At 38.0% G+C, this 17,551-nt stretch overlaps 1 protein-coding gene across 5 annotated transcripts in view; it reads right to left on the reverse strand.

The window, feature by feature from the left end:
* The window catches only part of PRKAA2 (protein kinase AMP-activated catalytic subunit alpha 2), a 75,003-nt gene that overhangs the window by 20,789 nt on the left and 36,663 nt on the right, over nt 1-17,551 (reverse strand). For all 5 annotated transcript variants that reach the window (XR_012379469.1, XM_025871884.2, XM_073896682.1 and 2 more), the window contains 3 exons: nt 3,382-3,475; nt 2,337-2,481; nt 835-922 (listed from right to left, as the gene is read on the reverse strand). Coding sequence is in view for 4 of the 5 variants with exons in the window: in XM_025871884.2 (XP_025727669.1) it covers nt 835-922; nt 2,337-2,481; nt 3,382-3,475 (327 nt within the window). In the remaining variant the exon portion in view is untranslated. The remainder of the gene's footprint in view (nt 1-834; nt 923-2,336; nt 2,482-3,381; nt 3,476-17,551) is intronic.

The following is a 17,551-nucleotide window of genomic DNA, read 5'->3' on the forward strand; positions in this document are numbered from 1 at the left end:
TCCACATAACCTATGCCTGGAATATTATTCCTTTTTTCTCTGACCTTTCTGCAGTATTAAAATGCCTCTGATACCCACCCCACTGACAAACTCAAACCTGGGTCTGAGGTAACAAAGTAAATCTTTACAATTCCAATTAAAAGAATACAATCCATTTCAAAAAATTGCTGTCCATCATTTATATCATTTGCTGTACTTGTCCAAAACTCCTATACCTGGCTCCTTGCAATAATACCTTTTCTTTATTTTCTCTTGGAGAATTCTGTTAACTTTTTAAATCAGACATTGGTCACTGTAAAAAAAAAATCTTTGGTTTACCACTGCAATCTGTATAAACGTTTTTTGAATATACCAATGAGTAAGTTCCAACCTCTACTTATACAGTTTAATTTCATGAAATGACAATACTGTCCCTGAAAAACCTCATTCTTCTAAAGACAAAACATAAAATAATACTTTATTTGGTAACTTATAAAATAATATGTAAATTATTATTTAAGGACTATGTCTGGTAAGAAAATAACGACACTAGCTTGAATTTAACAAATGCTTTCTCTTATCTGTACTTTTCCAAAATGAAGAAAATCAAGATTTGTTTCAGTCATTTTTTTAATGGAAGAACTCCTTAAATATACTCATAACAAAATCTAAACCAAATGTTTAAAAAAATTGTTTCATATACCTATTCTCTCTTCAAAAATGGAAAAATTAAAGGGACAATTTGTTCCTATTATGTTAACAATCTCATCCTCTGAACAGAATATATTTTAATTAAATGTTATTAGAATGAACAAAAGATTATAAAGAGCTTACTCTCCACTGATCTATTATTACCTGCCTGAGATGACTTCCGGTGCTGCATAATTTGGAGATCCACAACTAGTTCTCAGAAATTCACCATCTGACATCATATTAGACAATCCTGAAAATAAGAGTAATATTTACTTTGTGCTAGATATTTTTAAAAGTAGATAAATACATGAAGAAAAATGTCAAGTCTTCAATGTTTTATATATCATATTTTGTAATTATTTTAAAACAGTGGAAAGCACCTGAGAAACTAGAAGACCATTTTAAAGTGCTTACACTCTAACAAAAAAGATAAAGCACATCATGTATGATAGGAATTAAATTCCTTCACTTGGGGCGCCTGGGTGGCTGTTGGTTGAGCATCCTGACTCTTGGTTTCAGCTCAGGTCATGATCTCAAGGTCCTGGGATCAAGCCCCGTGTTGGGCTCCATGCTCAGCGTGGAGTCTGCTTGGGATTCTCTCTCTCCCCCTCTTCCCTGCCCTTCCCTGACCCCCATGCTCTAAAATAAATAAATCTTTTTTGAAAATGTTGATTCACTTCATAAATACGAGGTTATTCCAAATTGTATGAACTTTTCCAAACATAAAAGCATCAAAATATTATATACCCATTTCTACAGTTGAAAGAATGAAATAGAGACCATTACTTTTTATCCTGTGCTTTCAAGGCCTTTTTAAAAAATCTCTAAGTAGAAATCAGGCTCCAATTTATAAAGATTATGTTCCAAATGCTTTTAATTTGGAAAGCTTTAATTCAACATAGAAAAAATAATCTATGGAACCAAAAATCTAGTTGAACTATCATACTAAAGAGTTTTGCGATTTAGAGAAGGAAGAGAAATAGGGAAACTAGTTTCCTAGTTTTTAGATTAAAGACAAGGTACAGGCAAAAATTTTAAATAAGCAACACTGAACTCTGGCACATTTCCATCTCTCTCTCTATAACCTCTCACTTCCTAATCCTTTTGCCAAACACCCTACTATGGTACTCTTTCCAGGTATGTTTACCCCAGAAAGTGTTTGGTGCATTTAGATTTCATTTTGTTTTTTGTTTCTTTGTTTTACTCCTGACAAAAACTCCTATTCTTTTTAGCACGTGGTTAGATTTTACCCTGAAATCCACCCTTGATCCAATCAGAAAGACCGTAAGTCTTCAAAACTGCATGCAATTTTCATGTATTTCTCTTTAAGTGCATTCATCAAGGGAAGTGCCCATATTTTCATTTAGATTTTCAAAGGAGTTTGTGACCCCCACCAAAAAAAAAAAAAAAAAGACAGTTAAGTTTTCCTTCAGGAAGAAATGCAGATTAAATGGATTTACCTTGAAACTGGCCCTCTAAACTTCTCTAGAAGCATGTACGTTTTTAAAATTGTGTTTAAATGAATAGAACAAGCATTAATCCCTTTTTTTCAAGGTACAAGATTTATAAAGTTGAAACTGCAAGTTCATATTTCTTTAACAGTTGCTACTGACACACTTTAAAAGGCAACTAGTACATTTCTGAACAACCTTGGAGTTACATACCAAAATCAGCTATCTTGGCATTCATGTGAGCATCCAACAGCACATTCTCTGGTTTCAGGTCTCGATGAACCACCATATGCCTATGACAGTAATCCACAGCTGATAGAATTTGCTGAAAGAGCCGCCTTGCTTCCACCTCTTCAACCTAGCAAGTATAAAAGAAGCTGCACTAAGAATATTTGGGACATGTACATAGCAAGAGTTTTAGTTTCATAATCAGCCTAAATGTAACTGAGCAAGCTAATTAGAATCAGGCTAGAATTCTCAACAAATCAGACAAACAAACCAAAAACTTCCATTAGAGTTCAACATGTAAGTTAACAAGGCTCTTCTTTGCTGCTAGGTAGTAAGATTTAATTTTCAATTAATATTACTAAATGTGCACAATGTTTTAGGCAATCAACAAGTAAAACATAATGTAAAACAGAATTAATGTGAAAGTGCTAAGAAAAGGAAATCCTTGAAGCTTCAACATAATGTTATGGAACAGATTTTTCACTCTGAAAAGCACTGACATTATGTTGGCAATTAAGTGGAACATGTTCCCTAAAATCAGTATTTTGAAAGGTTTTTTTTCTTTTTAAGATTTTATTTATTTATCTGAGAGACAGAGCAAGAGAGTAGGGGCAGGGGGAGGGGAAAAGCAGTTTCCCCTCTGAGCAGGGAACCCAACACAGGGCTCCATCCCAGGACCCTGGGATCAGGACCTGAGCCGAAGGCAGACACTTAACCGAATGAGGCACCCAGGTGCCCCAAAAGGTGTATTTTTTTAAAGATTTTATTTTTAAACAATCTCTACACCCAATGTGGGGCTCGAACTTACAACCACAAGATCAAGAGTCACATGCTCCACCGACTGACACTACCAGGCGCCCCTTGAAATGTGTATTTTTTAAGAAAGAAAAGACGTCTAATATTCTGTATCTTTAATTGGGCTTTATTACAGAAGCAACCCAGACTTTGAAGATATTTTTGTGGTTTGCTATTTCCTACTACCCTCTTTTTTAGCTTAGGGGCTTATTGTACTAGATAGTAAGTTACTCACCCGGCCATGTTTACAGATGTAGTCAAATAATTCACCACCAGACACATATTCCATTACCATAAAAAAATCTGTTGGAGTGCTGATCACCTGGTATCTTTTTTGTAAATGAAAAATAAAAAATGTTAGTTTTTAAAAAAATCAAGCTAGTGTATTATTGCTACAATTTTATATTCTAATGTTTTATAATATTTTAAGATGGCAACAAATTATGTTATCAAAACAATCACACAAAGCTATAAACACAGCTTTAAAAAATTCTCTGCTTTCTGAGGCTTATGGACTTTTCTTCAGATCCTCCCTTTCATGTTTACAAAATCTTTGGAATCCTTCATTCTTCAATAACTAAGCATTCATTTCTCCATTTAAACAAAAAAATTTTTTACAGTCTATAGAGATCAGGTATCATATTTAAACATAAGTTAAAAATATTCTTGTTAAGCCTAAATGATACCACAAGAGATTTAATCAGCAAAATGCAGAAAGTGGTCAAATGACCCTTTCTTCAACAAATAAAATGTGAGAAAAGGGGTAAGGGAAGCTATAGACTAATAGTAAATCAAAAGACAAATTGACCTATTATACTACAGAGATTTGTTTTGATTTTTTTTTAAAGATTTATTTTAGAGAAAGAGAGCATGCATGCACACCCAGGGGGACGGGCAAAAGGAGACGGAGCGAAAGAATCTCAAGCAGACGCCACTCTGAGTGAAAGCCTAATGCTGAGCTGGATTCCAGGACCCTGAGATCATGACCTGAGCTGAAACCAAGAGTTGGACGCTTAACGACCGAGCCACCCAGGCGCCCCAAGACTTATTTTGATTCTGACTCCAACACACCAATTTTAAACCACTTATGGAACAAAGTCTGAATACTGACTGGATGGTTGATATTATCATTTTTTTTAGGTGTGATAATGAACTGTGCTTGTATTACTAAAAGAGTCTATGTTTCAGAGTAGATACTGACAAGTTTCAGAATAAAATCATAATATTTGGGATTTGCTTCAAAATAATTTGTGACGGAAAAAGTGGGAAGAAGCAGGTAAAACAATAAACTGGCAACTGCTGAAGCCAAATGACAGATACTTGAGGCTTCATCACTTTGCTTTCCTATACATTAAAAACATTCCATAGTGGGGCATCTGGGTGGCACAGTCAGTTAAGCAACCAACTCTTGGTTTCAGCTCAGGTCATGATCTCAGGGTCCTGAGATCAAGCCCCGCATCAGGCTCCAAGCTCGGCATAGAGTCTGCTTAAGACTTTCTCTCTCTACCTCTCCCTCGCCCTTTGCCCCTCCCCACCATGCTCTCTCTCATTCTCTCTCAAATAAATAAATCTTTTTTAAAAAGTTCCATAGTAAAAAGTTAAGTAGACAGACAGACGAATGTATTTTTTTTTTAATTTACTTCTAGGCACTCAAAGCTGAGAACATTAAAAAGTAAGAATCTAAGCTGTATTTGAAAAAAATTTTCTTAAAAGACAACTTCCCCCCATATATCCAATTTTACCAAAGTTCTGAAAACAAGTTAAATACAATTATTGTTTTAACTGAAGGTTACATTTAACACACATAAATGAACAACTGATTGACTTTTTAAAATAGTTTGCCTTGTTTATAAAGGATTATCTATAATCTGGTTGCTTATAAGCAATATCTAACTTATACTGAGTTACTATTTAGGGACACTAAGTATAGCTGTGCAGTTTCTGCATGGCTTACAGGCACCCATTGAAGGCACAAGCAGGAGCTGAAAAGTGGCCCTGATGGCACCCTTTAGAAGGTATCAGAAGCAGGGGACCTTCCTGGTAAATTAGTCCAACCAGATGGGGTACTTTTTATTAATGTGCACAATAGCAACTATGTGCTACATGGTGGTTCTGGCTACTATTAAAGAGGAAAGAAAAAATGGCCAGGTCATTGGTGATATAACCTACATACTGTACATTTTAAGAAAAAACACATCACATATAAACACTTGAAAAAAGTAAAATATTAAAGCTATAGTATGAAAATGATTATAGAGTTTCAGAAGAAATATTTCTAATAGCAATCTTTAGTCTTTGGGATGAAAAATGACAAGGAACTCACTTTATATAAAATAAACTAATATAACTGAGGAATAAGGTTGAAATTACTTCAAATGAACTATGAAAAGGGAATTTTACCTGAGAATTCCAGAAGAAATGGTTCTATAAAAGCAATCTTACCAGGCATGAAACTCTAACTGAAAAAAATGAATAGTGTGAAGCAGGAGCACCTATTCACCTCACTGTAGGCTAATCTGATTTATTTACAGAATTCTCCATCACTTTTCTGCTCTGCTACATCTTTGGGGCACATGAGAAAAAAAGTGATGAAATTTTAATATATTTAGCTGCTGATTCTTCCAAGTATATCACAGGTCTTCAGTGGATACTGTTGGATTGAACTACTTCATGAAACCTCTAACTCTAAAGCAGCCACTGTCCATATCAAAGGCCAATCTAGATCAATGAAAACCACAACCAACATTATGAGTACTTACCACGTGCCAGACACTGAGCTATTAAATAGCGACATTTACTATTTGTTGAAAACCTACTTGTATTGCACTTGATGAGATCAACATCTCCTCCTTCTACTTGCGGAGCCTACGGTCTATTCAGGAACACACATATTAGACAAGTATTCTTTTCAAAATATGAATCTTTTCTTCAGTAGTCTCCTAATAAAAAATCTTGAGGGGGTTCCCATTGCTCTTAGGTCCTGAGTGAATCAGGCCCCCGTCTGAGTCTGTACTATCTCCTCTTTGATTCGCACCATTGCAGTGCACTATTTCTTTCTTTCATTAGTTGTACTGCACTTCCTTCCGCCACCGCATCTTTGTATTAAGCAGTTTCTGCTAACCTGAATCCCGTACCTGACCTGTACTCTGCCGTTTAACAGTCTACCAGTCAATCTTTCTAGCTCCGCTTAAAGGTCAGCCCTTTTTGCTTTCACAGAAGCACTCCCTTAGCTTGACACCATGTGCCTCAGTTTGTGTTTATACAGTTAGTGTGCACCTAGCAAAGTATCTATAATGAAGTAGGCATTTAAGTAAATATATAAAGCAGCACTTTTAAATAATGTGAGCAGCTCAGAGCCAAAACCAGAATAATCTGAAACAGAAATTATAGCAACATTACAATAAAAATTCAATGAATAAAATGTCAATTAACTAGCATGAAGCCAAGACAAAAGGAAACATGATTTTTAAAAGAAATAAATCCTAAGAAAACAGCTTCATATTGAGACTTACGGGAAAAGGCCAATTCCAGGATTATGTTCTTATATCTAGCCAAGTAAGCCAAATTTTTGAACACTCCAAAATAATCAAAATTAAAGCATTATAAGAAATTCAATCATGAGGGGGCGGAGCAAGATGGCAGAGGAGTAGGAGACCTGGATTTCGTCTGGTCTCAGGAATTCAGCTGAATAGGGATCAAACCAATCTGAACACCTACAAACTCAACAGGAGATCGAAAAAAAGAATAGCAACAACTCTCTAAACAGAAAAGCGACCACTTTCCGGAAGGTAGGACGTGCAGAAAAGTGAATCCGAGGCGATATTCGGGAGAATAGATGGCAGGAGAGGGGGCCTCTGTCGGCCGCTTCTGGCAAATGATAGAGCAGCAGAGCACAAAATCGGAACTCTCAGAAGTCTGCTCTGCTGAGGGATGTTGCTCCCGTGGCTAAGCGGGGGGTGGAACCATCGTGTGACAGTGTGATCTCAGGACCCTCGGGGTCACAGGAAGACCGGGGGTGCCTGAGTGCAGCAGAGCTCCCAGGTATCGGAGTGGGGAAGCCGACTGCAGAGACGGAGCCGAGGAGCAGGCTCTCAGCTCCGGGTTGCCATAAACCGTGATCCTCGGCCCAGCCGGGCCACTGCTCCTCCAGCAGGGACCCAACACAGCAGACCTGGGGAGATTCCCCTTCCCCAGGGAGGAGCAGTGCGGGAGCGCACAGCAGGGATCTGCTGGGTTTGGTGACTCCACATGGGTGGGGTGCCAGAGATAGAAACGCTCGGTCACAGGCCAGGTGAGCACGGAGTGTGGTCGGAGACCGGGGAGACGGGAGTGATTGACTGCTTTTCTCTGGGGGCACACTGAGGAGTGGGGCCCCAGTTCGCGGCTCCTCCAGGGGTGGAGATTGGGAGGCCGCCATTTTCACTCTCGTCCTCCAAAGATGTACCGAAACCTTGCAGGGAACAAAAGCTCCCGAGTCGAGAGCACACCCAAGCAGATTACGTAGCCCAGACCAGCAAGGGCAGGGCAATTCCACCTCCAGCAAAGATATTTGGGAACCACAGCAACAGGCCCCTCCCCCAGAAGATCAGTAAGAACAGCCACCCAAGACCAAGTTTACCGATCAATGAGAACGGCAGTACTCCAGAGCTAGGGGAATACTGCACCTAGAATCCATGGCTTTTTACCATGATTCTTTAGTCTTTCAAAGTCAATTTTTTTTTTAATTTTTCTTTTTCCCTTTTTCAACCAACAGCTTATCAATCCCTTTTTTTAAAAAACATTTTTGTTTTTCATTTTTAGAGTCATATTCTATCCCTTTGTAGTAGTTACCCTTATTTTTGGCATATATATATAAGTTGTTCTCTCTTTAAAATTTTGAGATACGGTTTCTTCTAACAGATCAAAATATACCCTAAATCTCTAGTGTATGGCTTTGTTCTAGTCTCCTGCCTGATCACATTCTCTCCCTTTTTTTTTTTTTAATCCTCTTCTCTCCTTTTGCAAACAACTTCTTATCAATTCCTTTTATAAAATTTTTTATTTCATCTTTACAGTCATATTCCATCCCTTCATCGTATCAACCCTTATTTTTGTACATATATAAATTTTTCTTTCCTCAAAATTTTGGGAGGCACTTTCTTCTAAGAGACCAAAATACACCCAAAATCTAGAGTGTGGCACTGATCTATGCACCAGCCTGATCATATGTGATATTCTGTTTTTTTGTTTTGTTTTGTTTTTAACTTTTTCTTTCTTTTTTTTTTTTTCTTTTTTCTTTCTTTCCCTTTTTTTTCCCCTGGTTTCAGGTCTTTTCTGATTTGTTTAGAATATATTTTCTGGGGACGTTGTTACCCTGTTAGCATTTTGTTCTCTCATTCATATATTCTCCTCTGGACAAAATGACAAGATGGGAAAAATCACCTCAACAAAAAGAACAAGAGGTAGTACTGACTGCCAGGGACCTACTAAATACGGACATTAGTAAAATGTCGGATCTAGAGTTCAGAATCATGATTTTAAAGATACTAGCTGAGCTTGAAAAAAGCATGGAAGTTATGAGAGAAACCCTTTCTGGAGAAATAAAAGAACTAAAATCTAACCAAGTCGAAATCAAAAAGGCTATTAATGAGGTGCAATAAAAAATGGGGGCGCTAACTGCTAGGATAAATGAGGCAGAAGAGAGAATCAGTGATACAGAAGACCAATTCATGGAAAATAGAGAAGCTGAGAAAAAGATAAACAACTACTGGATCATGAGGGCAGAATTCGAGAGATAAGCAATACCATAAGACGAAACAACATTAGAATAATTGGGATCCCAGAAGAAGAAAGAGAGAGAGGGGCAGAAAGTATATTGGAGCAAATTATAGCAGAAAACTTCCCTAATGTGGGGAAGGAAACAGTCATCAAAATCCAGGAGGCACAGAGAACCCCTCTCAAAATCAATAAAAATAGGTCAACACCCCGACATCTAATAGTAAAACTTACGAGTCTCAATGACAAAGAGAAAATCCTGAAAGGAGCTCGGGAGAAGAGATCTATAACCTACAATGGTAGGAACATTAGAATGGCAACAGACCTATCCACAGAGACCTGGCAGGCCAGAAAGGACTGACATGATATTTTCAGAGCACTAAATGAGAAAAATATGCAGCCAAGAATACTATATCCAGCTAGGCTGTCACTGAAAATAGAAGGAGAGATAAAAAGCTTCCAGAACAAACAAAAACTAAAGGAATTTGCAAACACGAAACCAGCACTACAAGAAATATTGAAAGGGGTTCTCTAAGCAAAGAGAGAGCCTAAAAGCAGACCAGAAAGGAACACAGACAATATACAGTAACAGCCACCTTACAGGCAATACAATGGCACTCAGTTCATATCTTTCAATAGTTACCCTGAATGTAAATGGGCTAAATGCCCCAATCAAAAGACACAGGCTATCAGATTGGATTAAAAAACAAGACCCATCGATATGCTGTCTGCAAGAGACTCATTTTAGACCCAAAGACAGCCCCACATTGAAAGTGAGGGGTTGGAAAACCATTTACCATGCTAATGGACACCCAAAGAAAGCTGGGGTGGCAATCCTTCTATCAGACAAATTAGATTTTAAAACAAAGAGTGTAATAAGAGAGGAAGAAGGACACTATATCCTACTTAAAGGGTCTATCCAACAAGAAGATCTAACAATTGTAAAGATCTATGCCCCTAACATGGGAGCAGCCAATTTTATAAGGCAATTAATAACAAAAGCAAAGAAACACATTGACAACAATACATTAATAGTGGGGGACTTTAACACCCCCCTGACTGAAATGGACAGATCATCTAAGCAAAAGATCAACAAGGAAATAAAGACTTTAAATGAAACACTGGACCAAATGGACATCACGGACATATTCAGAACATTCCATCCCAAAGCAATGGAATACACATTCTTCTCTAGTGCCCATGGAACATTCTCCAGAATTGATCACATTCTAGGTCACAAATCAGGTCTCAACCAGTACCAAAAGATTGGGATTATTCCCTGCATATGTTCAGACCACAATGCTTTGAAACTAGAACTCAATCACAAGAGGAAAGTTGGAAAGAACTCAAATACATGGAGGCTAAAGAGCATTCTACTAAAGAATGAATGGGTCAACCAGGAAATTAAAGAAGAATTAAAAAAATTCATGGAAACCAATGAAAATGAAAACACAACTGTTCAAAATCTTTGGGATGCAGCAAAGGCAGTCCTGAGAGGAAAGTATATAGCAACACAAGCCTTTCTCAAGAAACAAGAAAGGTCTCAAATACACAACCTAACCCTACACCTAAAGGAGCTAGAGAAAAAACAGCAAATAAAGCCTAAACCCAGCAGGAGAAGAGAAATCATAAAGATCAGAGCAGAAATCAATGAAATAGAAACCAAAAGAACAGTAGAACAGATCAACGAAACTAGGAGCTGGTTCTTTGAAAGAATTCACAAGATTGATAAACCCCTGGCCAGACTTATCAAAAGAAAAGAGAAATGACCCAAATCAACAAAATCATGAATGAAAGAGGAGAGATCACAACCAACACCAAAGAAATACAAACAATTATAAGAACATATTAGGAGCAACTCTATGCCAGCAAATTAGATAACCTGGAAGAAATGGGTGCATTCCTAGAGATGTATCAACTACCAAAACTGAACCAGGAAGAAATAGAAAACCTGAACAGACCTATAACCACTAAGGAATTTGAAGCAGTCCCCAAAAATCTCCCAACAAACAAAAGCCCAGGGCCAGATGGCTTCCCAGGGGAATTCTACCAGACATTTAAAGAAGAATTAATACCTATTCTCCTGAAACTGTTCCAAAAAATAGAAATGGAAGGAAAACTTCCAAACTCATTTTATGAGGCCACCATTACCTTGATCCCAAAACCAGACAAAGACCCCATCAAAAAGGAGAATTACAGACCAATATCCTTGATGAACATGGATGCAAAAATTCTCACCAAAATACTAGCCAATAGGGTCCAACAGTACATTAAAAGGATTATTCACCATGACCAAGTGGGATTTATCCCTGGGCTGCAAGGTTGGTTCAACATGCGCAAATCAATCAACATGATACAATACATTAACAAAAGAAAGAACAAGAATCATATGATCCTCTCAATAGATGCAGAAAAAGCATTTGACAAAGTACAGCATCCTTTCTTGATCAAAACTCTTCAGAGGATAGGGATAGAGGGTACATACCTCAATATCATAAAAGCCATCTATGAAAAACCTACAGCCAATATCATTCTCAATGGGGAAAAGCTCTCTTCCCCTAAGGTCAGAAACACGGCAGGGATGTCCACTATCACCACTGCTATTCAACATAGTAGTAGAAGTCCTAGCCACAGCAATCAGACAACAACAACAAAAAAAGCAAAGGCATCCAAATCGGCAAAGAGGAAGTCAAACTCTCACTCTTTGCAGATGATATGATACTTTATGTGGAAAACCCAAAAGACTCCACCCCAAAACTGCCAGAACTCATACAGGAATTCAGTAAAGTGGCAGGATATAAAATCAATGCACAGAAATCAGTGGCATTCCTATACACCACCACCAAGACAGAAGAGAGACAAATCAAGGAGTCAATCCCATTTACAATTGCACCCAAAACCATAAGATACCTAGGGATAAATTTAACCAAAGAGGCAAAGGATCTGTACTCAGAAAACTATAAAATACTCATGAAAGAAATGGAAGAAGACACAAAGAAATGGAAAAACATTCCATGCTCATGGATTGGAAGAACAAACATTGTGAAGATGTCAATGCTACCTAGAGCAATCTACACATTCAATGCAATCCCCATCAAAATACCATCCACTGTTTTCAAAGAAATGGAACAAATAATCCTAAAATTTGTATGGAACCAGAAGAGAGCCCGAAAAGCCAGAGGAATATTGAAAAAGAAAAGCAAAGCTGGCTGCATCACAATTCCAGACTTCCAGCTCTATTACAAAGCTGTCATCATCAAGAGAGTATGGTATTGGCACAAAAACAGACACATAGATCAATGGAACAGAATTGAGAGCCCAGAAATGGACCCTCAACTCGATGGTCAACTCATCTTTGACAAAGCAGGAAAGAATGTCCAATGGAAAAAAGACAGTCTCTTCAACAAATGGTGTTGGGAAAATTGGCAGCCACATGCAGAAGAATGAAACTGGACCATTTCCTTACACCGCACACAAAAATGGACTCCAAATGGTTGAAAGACCTAAACGTGAGACAGGAGTCCATCAAAATCCTAAAGGAGAACACAGGCAGCAACCTCTTCGACCTCAGCCACAGCAACTTCTTCCTAGAAACATCGCCAAAGGCAAGGGAAGCAAGGGGCAAAAATGAACTCTTGGGATTTGATCAAGATAAAAAGCTTTTGCACAGCAAAAGAAACAGTCCACAAAACCAAAAGACAACCGACAGAATGGGAGAAGATATTTGCAAATGACATATCAGATAAAGGGCTAGTATCCAAAATCTATAAAGAACTTATCAAACTCAACACCCAAAGAACTAATAATCCAATCAAGAAATGGGCAGAAGACATGAACAGACATTTTTCCAAAGAAGACATCCAAATGGCCAACTGACACATGAAAAAGTGCTCAACATCACTCAGCATCAGGGAAATCCAAATCAAAACCTCAATGAGATACCACCTCACACCAGTCAGAATGGTTAAAATGAACAAGTCAGGAAACGACAGATGTTGGCGGGGATGCGGAGAAAGGGGAACCCTCCTACACTGTTGGTGGGAATGCAAGCTGGTGCAGCCACTCTGGAAAGCAGCATGGAGGTTCCTCAAACAGTTGAAAATAGAGCTACCATACAATCCAGCAATTGCACTACTGGGCATTTACCCCAAAGATACAAATGTAGGGACCTGAAGGGGTACGTGAACCCCAATGTTTATAGCAGCAATGTCCACAATAGCCAAACTGTGGAAAGAGTCAAGATGTCCATCGACAGATGAATGGATAAAGAAGATGGGGTATATATACACAATGGAATATTATGCAGCCATCAAAAGGAATGAGATCTTGCCATTTCCAACGACGTGGATAGAGCTGGAGGGTGTTATGCTGAGTGAAGTAAGTCAATCAGAGAAAGACATGTATCATATGACCTCACTGATATGAGGAATTCTTAATCTCAGGACACAAACTGAGGGTTGCTGGAGTGGTGGGGGGTGGGAAGGAGGGGGTGGCTGGGTGATAGACAGTGGGGAGGGTATGTGCTATGGTGAGCGCTGTGAATTGTACAAGACTGCTGAATCACAGATCTGTACTTCTGAAACAAATAATGCAACATATGTTAAGAAAAAAAAAAAGAAGAAGATAGGAGGGAAGAATGAAGGGGAGTAAGTCAGAGGGGGAGACGAACCATGAGAGACGATGGACTCTGAAAAACAAACTGAGGGTTCTAGGGGGAGGGGGGTGGGGGGATGGGTTAACCTGGTGATGGGTATTAAAGAGGGCACATTCTGTGTGGAGCACTGGGTGTTATGCACAAACAATGAATCATGGAACACTACATCAAAAGCTAATGATGTAATGTATGGTCATTAACATAATAAAAAAATTAAAAAAATAAGTTACTCACTGTATCTCCTAAAAAAAAAAAAAAAGGAAGATGTGGTGTATATATACAATGGAATATTATGCAGCCATCAAAAGGAATGAAATCTTGCCATTTGCAATGACATGGACGGAACAGGAGGGTGTTATGCTGAGCGAAATAAGTCAATCAGAGAAAGACATGTATCATATAACCATACTGATGTGAGGAATTCTTAATCTCAAGAAACAAACTGAGGGTTGCTGGACTGTGGGGGGGTGGGAGGGATGGGGTGGCTGGTGATAGACATTGGGGAGGGTATGTGCTATGATGAGCGCTGTGAAGTGTGCAAGTCTATTGAATCACGGATCTGTACCTCTGACACAAATAATGCAGTATAAGGGAAAAAAAAAGAAGACAGCAGGAGGGGCAGAATGAAGGGGGGGAAATCTCTCAAACCATGAGAGATGATGGACTCTGAAAAACAGAGGCTTCTAGAGGGGAGGGGGTGGGAGGATGGGTTAGCCTGGTGATGGGTATTAAAGAGGGCACGTTCTGCATGGAGCACTGGGTATTATGCACAAACAATGAATCATGGAACACTACATCAAAAACTAATGATGTAATATATAGTGATTAACATAACAATAAAAAATTTAAAAAACTAATTATGTAATGTATGGTGATTAACATAACAAGGTCAGGTCATGACCTCAGGGTCCTGGGATTGAGTCTGCTTGAGGATTCTCTCTCTCCCCTGATTGTACGCCCTCTCTCTCTCAAATAAATAAATCTTTCAAAAAATAAAAATAAAAAAGAGTATCAGGCTATATTTAGTATTTTGGGGCCTGTTTTATTGAGATTCATCCACACTGTTGTGTTTGCTAGTTACCTGATGTGACCATTGCATAATATTTCATTGTATTTATTGATCTCTCCTTTTACCAGAGAGGCTATTTATTTATTCATCCAATCTAGAGGCTATTTATTTATCCATCCAATCTACCACTGGAGGGTAAATCATTTCCACATTTTGCTATTATAATAGTGCTGCTGCAAACATTCTTATACATGGCAAGATTTTCTCTTTGATATATATCTGAGTGGAATTGCTGAGTCATAGTTCATGTGACTGTCCAACTGTAAGAGCTAATGCCAACTATTTTCCAAAAGATTTTGGCAATGCTGAAATCTTCACAAAGTTTGTGGATTTATATATTCTCCAAGTCCTGCAAAACAACATACACATTTCTTATTAAATGCTCACTCCTGTACTTTGCCCATTTTTATTAACTTGATCTTGCTTTATTTATGCATGGATATACAGAATAAGTCAGTATCTTTTCTAACATTCTAGAGTATAAGATTATTAGTATGCCTTGATTATTAACTTCATAAAAAGTATACATTTTCAATCAATTCACACTGAGTATGTCTTTCATTTTCTCTGTAAAGAGATCTGTATATATCTCTAAAAAATAATAGCCTTAAAAAATGTATGTGTATACACCCATGCAATACTGTCATCATGCATAAATTTAACAAATCATGAATGTCATCAAATATCCAATGAGGTTTCCTGATTAGCTTATAATGCTTTTTTTGGTTTTTGTTTTAACATTTTGATTAAATTAGGATCCAATTATAATCCATACACTGCAACTGACTGATATATCTCTCATGTTTCTTTTAATTTATAGGCTGCTCCTCCATCTGTTTTTTTCTTTTCATGCATTATTTTGTTGAAGGAGCTGGCTGGCTTGTCCTGCAGAGGATTCCCTGCTCTCACTTGGCTGATCCATCCTTTATGGCAACATAATGCACAATTTATAGCACCCTCTTACATCTAGAGACTAGATCAAATTTCATTTTGACTTTTATTTTCCTTTGAAAGACTAGATGGTGCTGTGCACCTCCAAGCAAAGGCCTGTAATATCTGTCTCTCTTTTTTGAGAAATCAGCACCATTGCTGATCAGATCCTCAATTTATTAATTCATAAGAAAATTTTAAATGCTAGCCAATTTGCATAGTCTAATAATATATTATGTTCTAAAGGAAATCCTCAAAACCTCATTCCTCAAAAACTCCACTGTCTCTGAAGTGCAGTCCATCAGATTACACACCCAATACCCTTTTTTTGTTACAGTCATCAACCTAACTCCCTTTCATTCTGACTTCTTCCCCCATTGCTACTGTTGTACATGATATACACATGGGTGATCTGTCCAATACATGGCCTCTAATTTCCTGACCTCCTCATCCTCCACCACACCCAGCCACTCACTCCCTGGTCATACACCATCAAACACTAACTCTTCCATTATGCACTGGATTCCTTCCTCCCACCTAACTAAAGGACTTGGTTGCTACAATTAGCTTTTCTTTCTCCTGTATCAGTCTCTCCATCTTGACCAAATCATCCCCTTTGGTGTACAAGCATTCTATAATACCTTTCATCTTAAAAAAACAAACCCTGTTTAGACCCCACATTTCCTCTCATTATCACTATTTCTCTTCTCGCCTTTTAATAAAATTTCTGAATTGTCTATTATAACTAACTCCCCTTCTTCAGCTCAAATTCTCTCCTAAGCCCCTCAAAACAGGATTTTGCCTTCATCATTACAATAAAGTGGTCCTTTTCAAAGACACCAGCAGCCTCCACCTTGCCAAATCTAATGGGTCAATTCTCAGTCTCATCTTACTCAATATTCAGCAGTATAAGGAACTGTTAATAATCTCTCTTTCTTCAAATATATTCTTCACTTGGCTTCAAGATAGCATATTCTCCTGGTTTTCTTCCAACCTCTTTTAACTGTTCATTTTCATTCTCCTTTGCTGGTTCCTCCTCATCTTGGATATTTTAACATCATCATGCCCTAGAGATCAATCCTTAGATTTCTTATTTATCTATACTCTATACTTGGTGATCTCATCCAGTCTTAGGACTTTAAAATATCTTAACTACCATCTATATGCTGATGACTTCCAAATTTCTCTTTATCTTATGCCTGTCCCCTTAACTCTGGAGTCATTTATTTAATAACCTACTTATATCTCTACTTAGATGCCTAATAAGCATCTCAATATCATAAAACCAATATCAAATTCTTGATACCACCCTCCAACACCCCACACCTCTAACTTATTCCTCCTATAATTTTCTCCATTTCACTTAATAGCAACTCTATTCTTTTATTTGCCCAAGCCAGATAACCTTGGAGTCAATCACTGCCTTCTCTTCTTTCACAACCCACATTTAATCTCTAAGCAAATGCTGTTACCCTACCTCAAAAGTATATAGAGAAGATGCTTACTTCTCAACACCCTCCAGATTATGCTCTAAGCCACCAACTCTTTTACCCACAATACTGCAGTTGACTCCTAATTTGTTTCCCTGCTTCACCATAAGTCAGGTCATATCATACCTCTGACCAAAACTTTCTAATGGCTTCCCATCTGACTCAGAGTAAAAGCCAAAGTCCTTACAATGGTCTATAATACCCTACAAAATCTGGCTCCCTTTTAGGTCTCTGTCCTCATCTCTTAGTCCAATTCCCCCTAGATTACTCTGCTCCCTTGATCTCTGGCCTGTATTTCCACCTCAGAGCCTTTATATTTACTGTTCCCTCCATTTGTTACTTTCCTCCTCCAGATAATCTGCATGGGATAGTCCCTCACCTTTTCACAGTCTAACTTACAATATATTTTACTAACATAAGTTTTATTGTCTATCTACTCACCACCTCCCCCGACTATACACACACACACGTGAACAGAAGCTCCATAGTAGCAGAGACTTTGTTGTCA

The sequence above is a fragment of the Callorhinus ursinus genome, unplaced genomic scaffold (genome assembly GCF_003265705.2).
Source record: "Callorhinus ursinus isolate GAN/ISIS: 27379988/994484 unplaced genomic scaffold, GSC_fseal_2.0 scaffold9, whole genome shotgun sequence".
NCBI classification, from domain to species: Eukaryota; Metazoa; Chordata; class Mammalia; order Carnivora; family Otariidae; genus Callorhinus; species Callorhinus ursinus.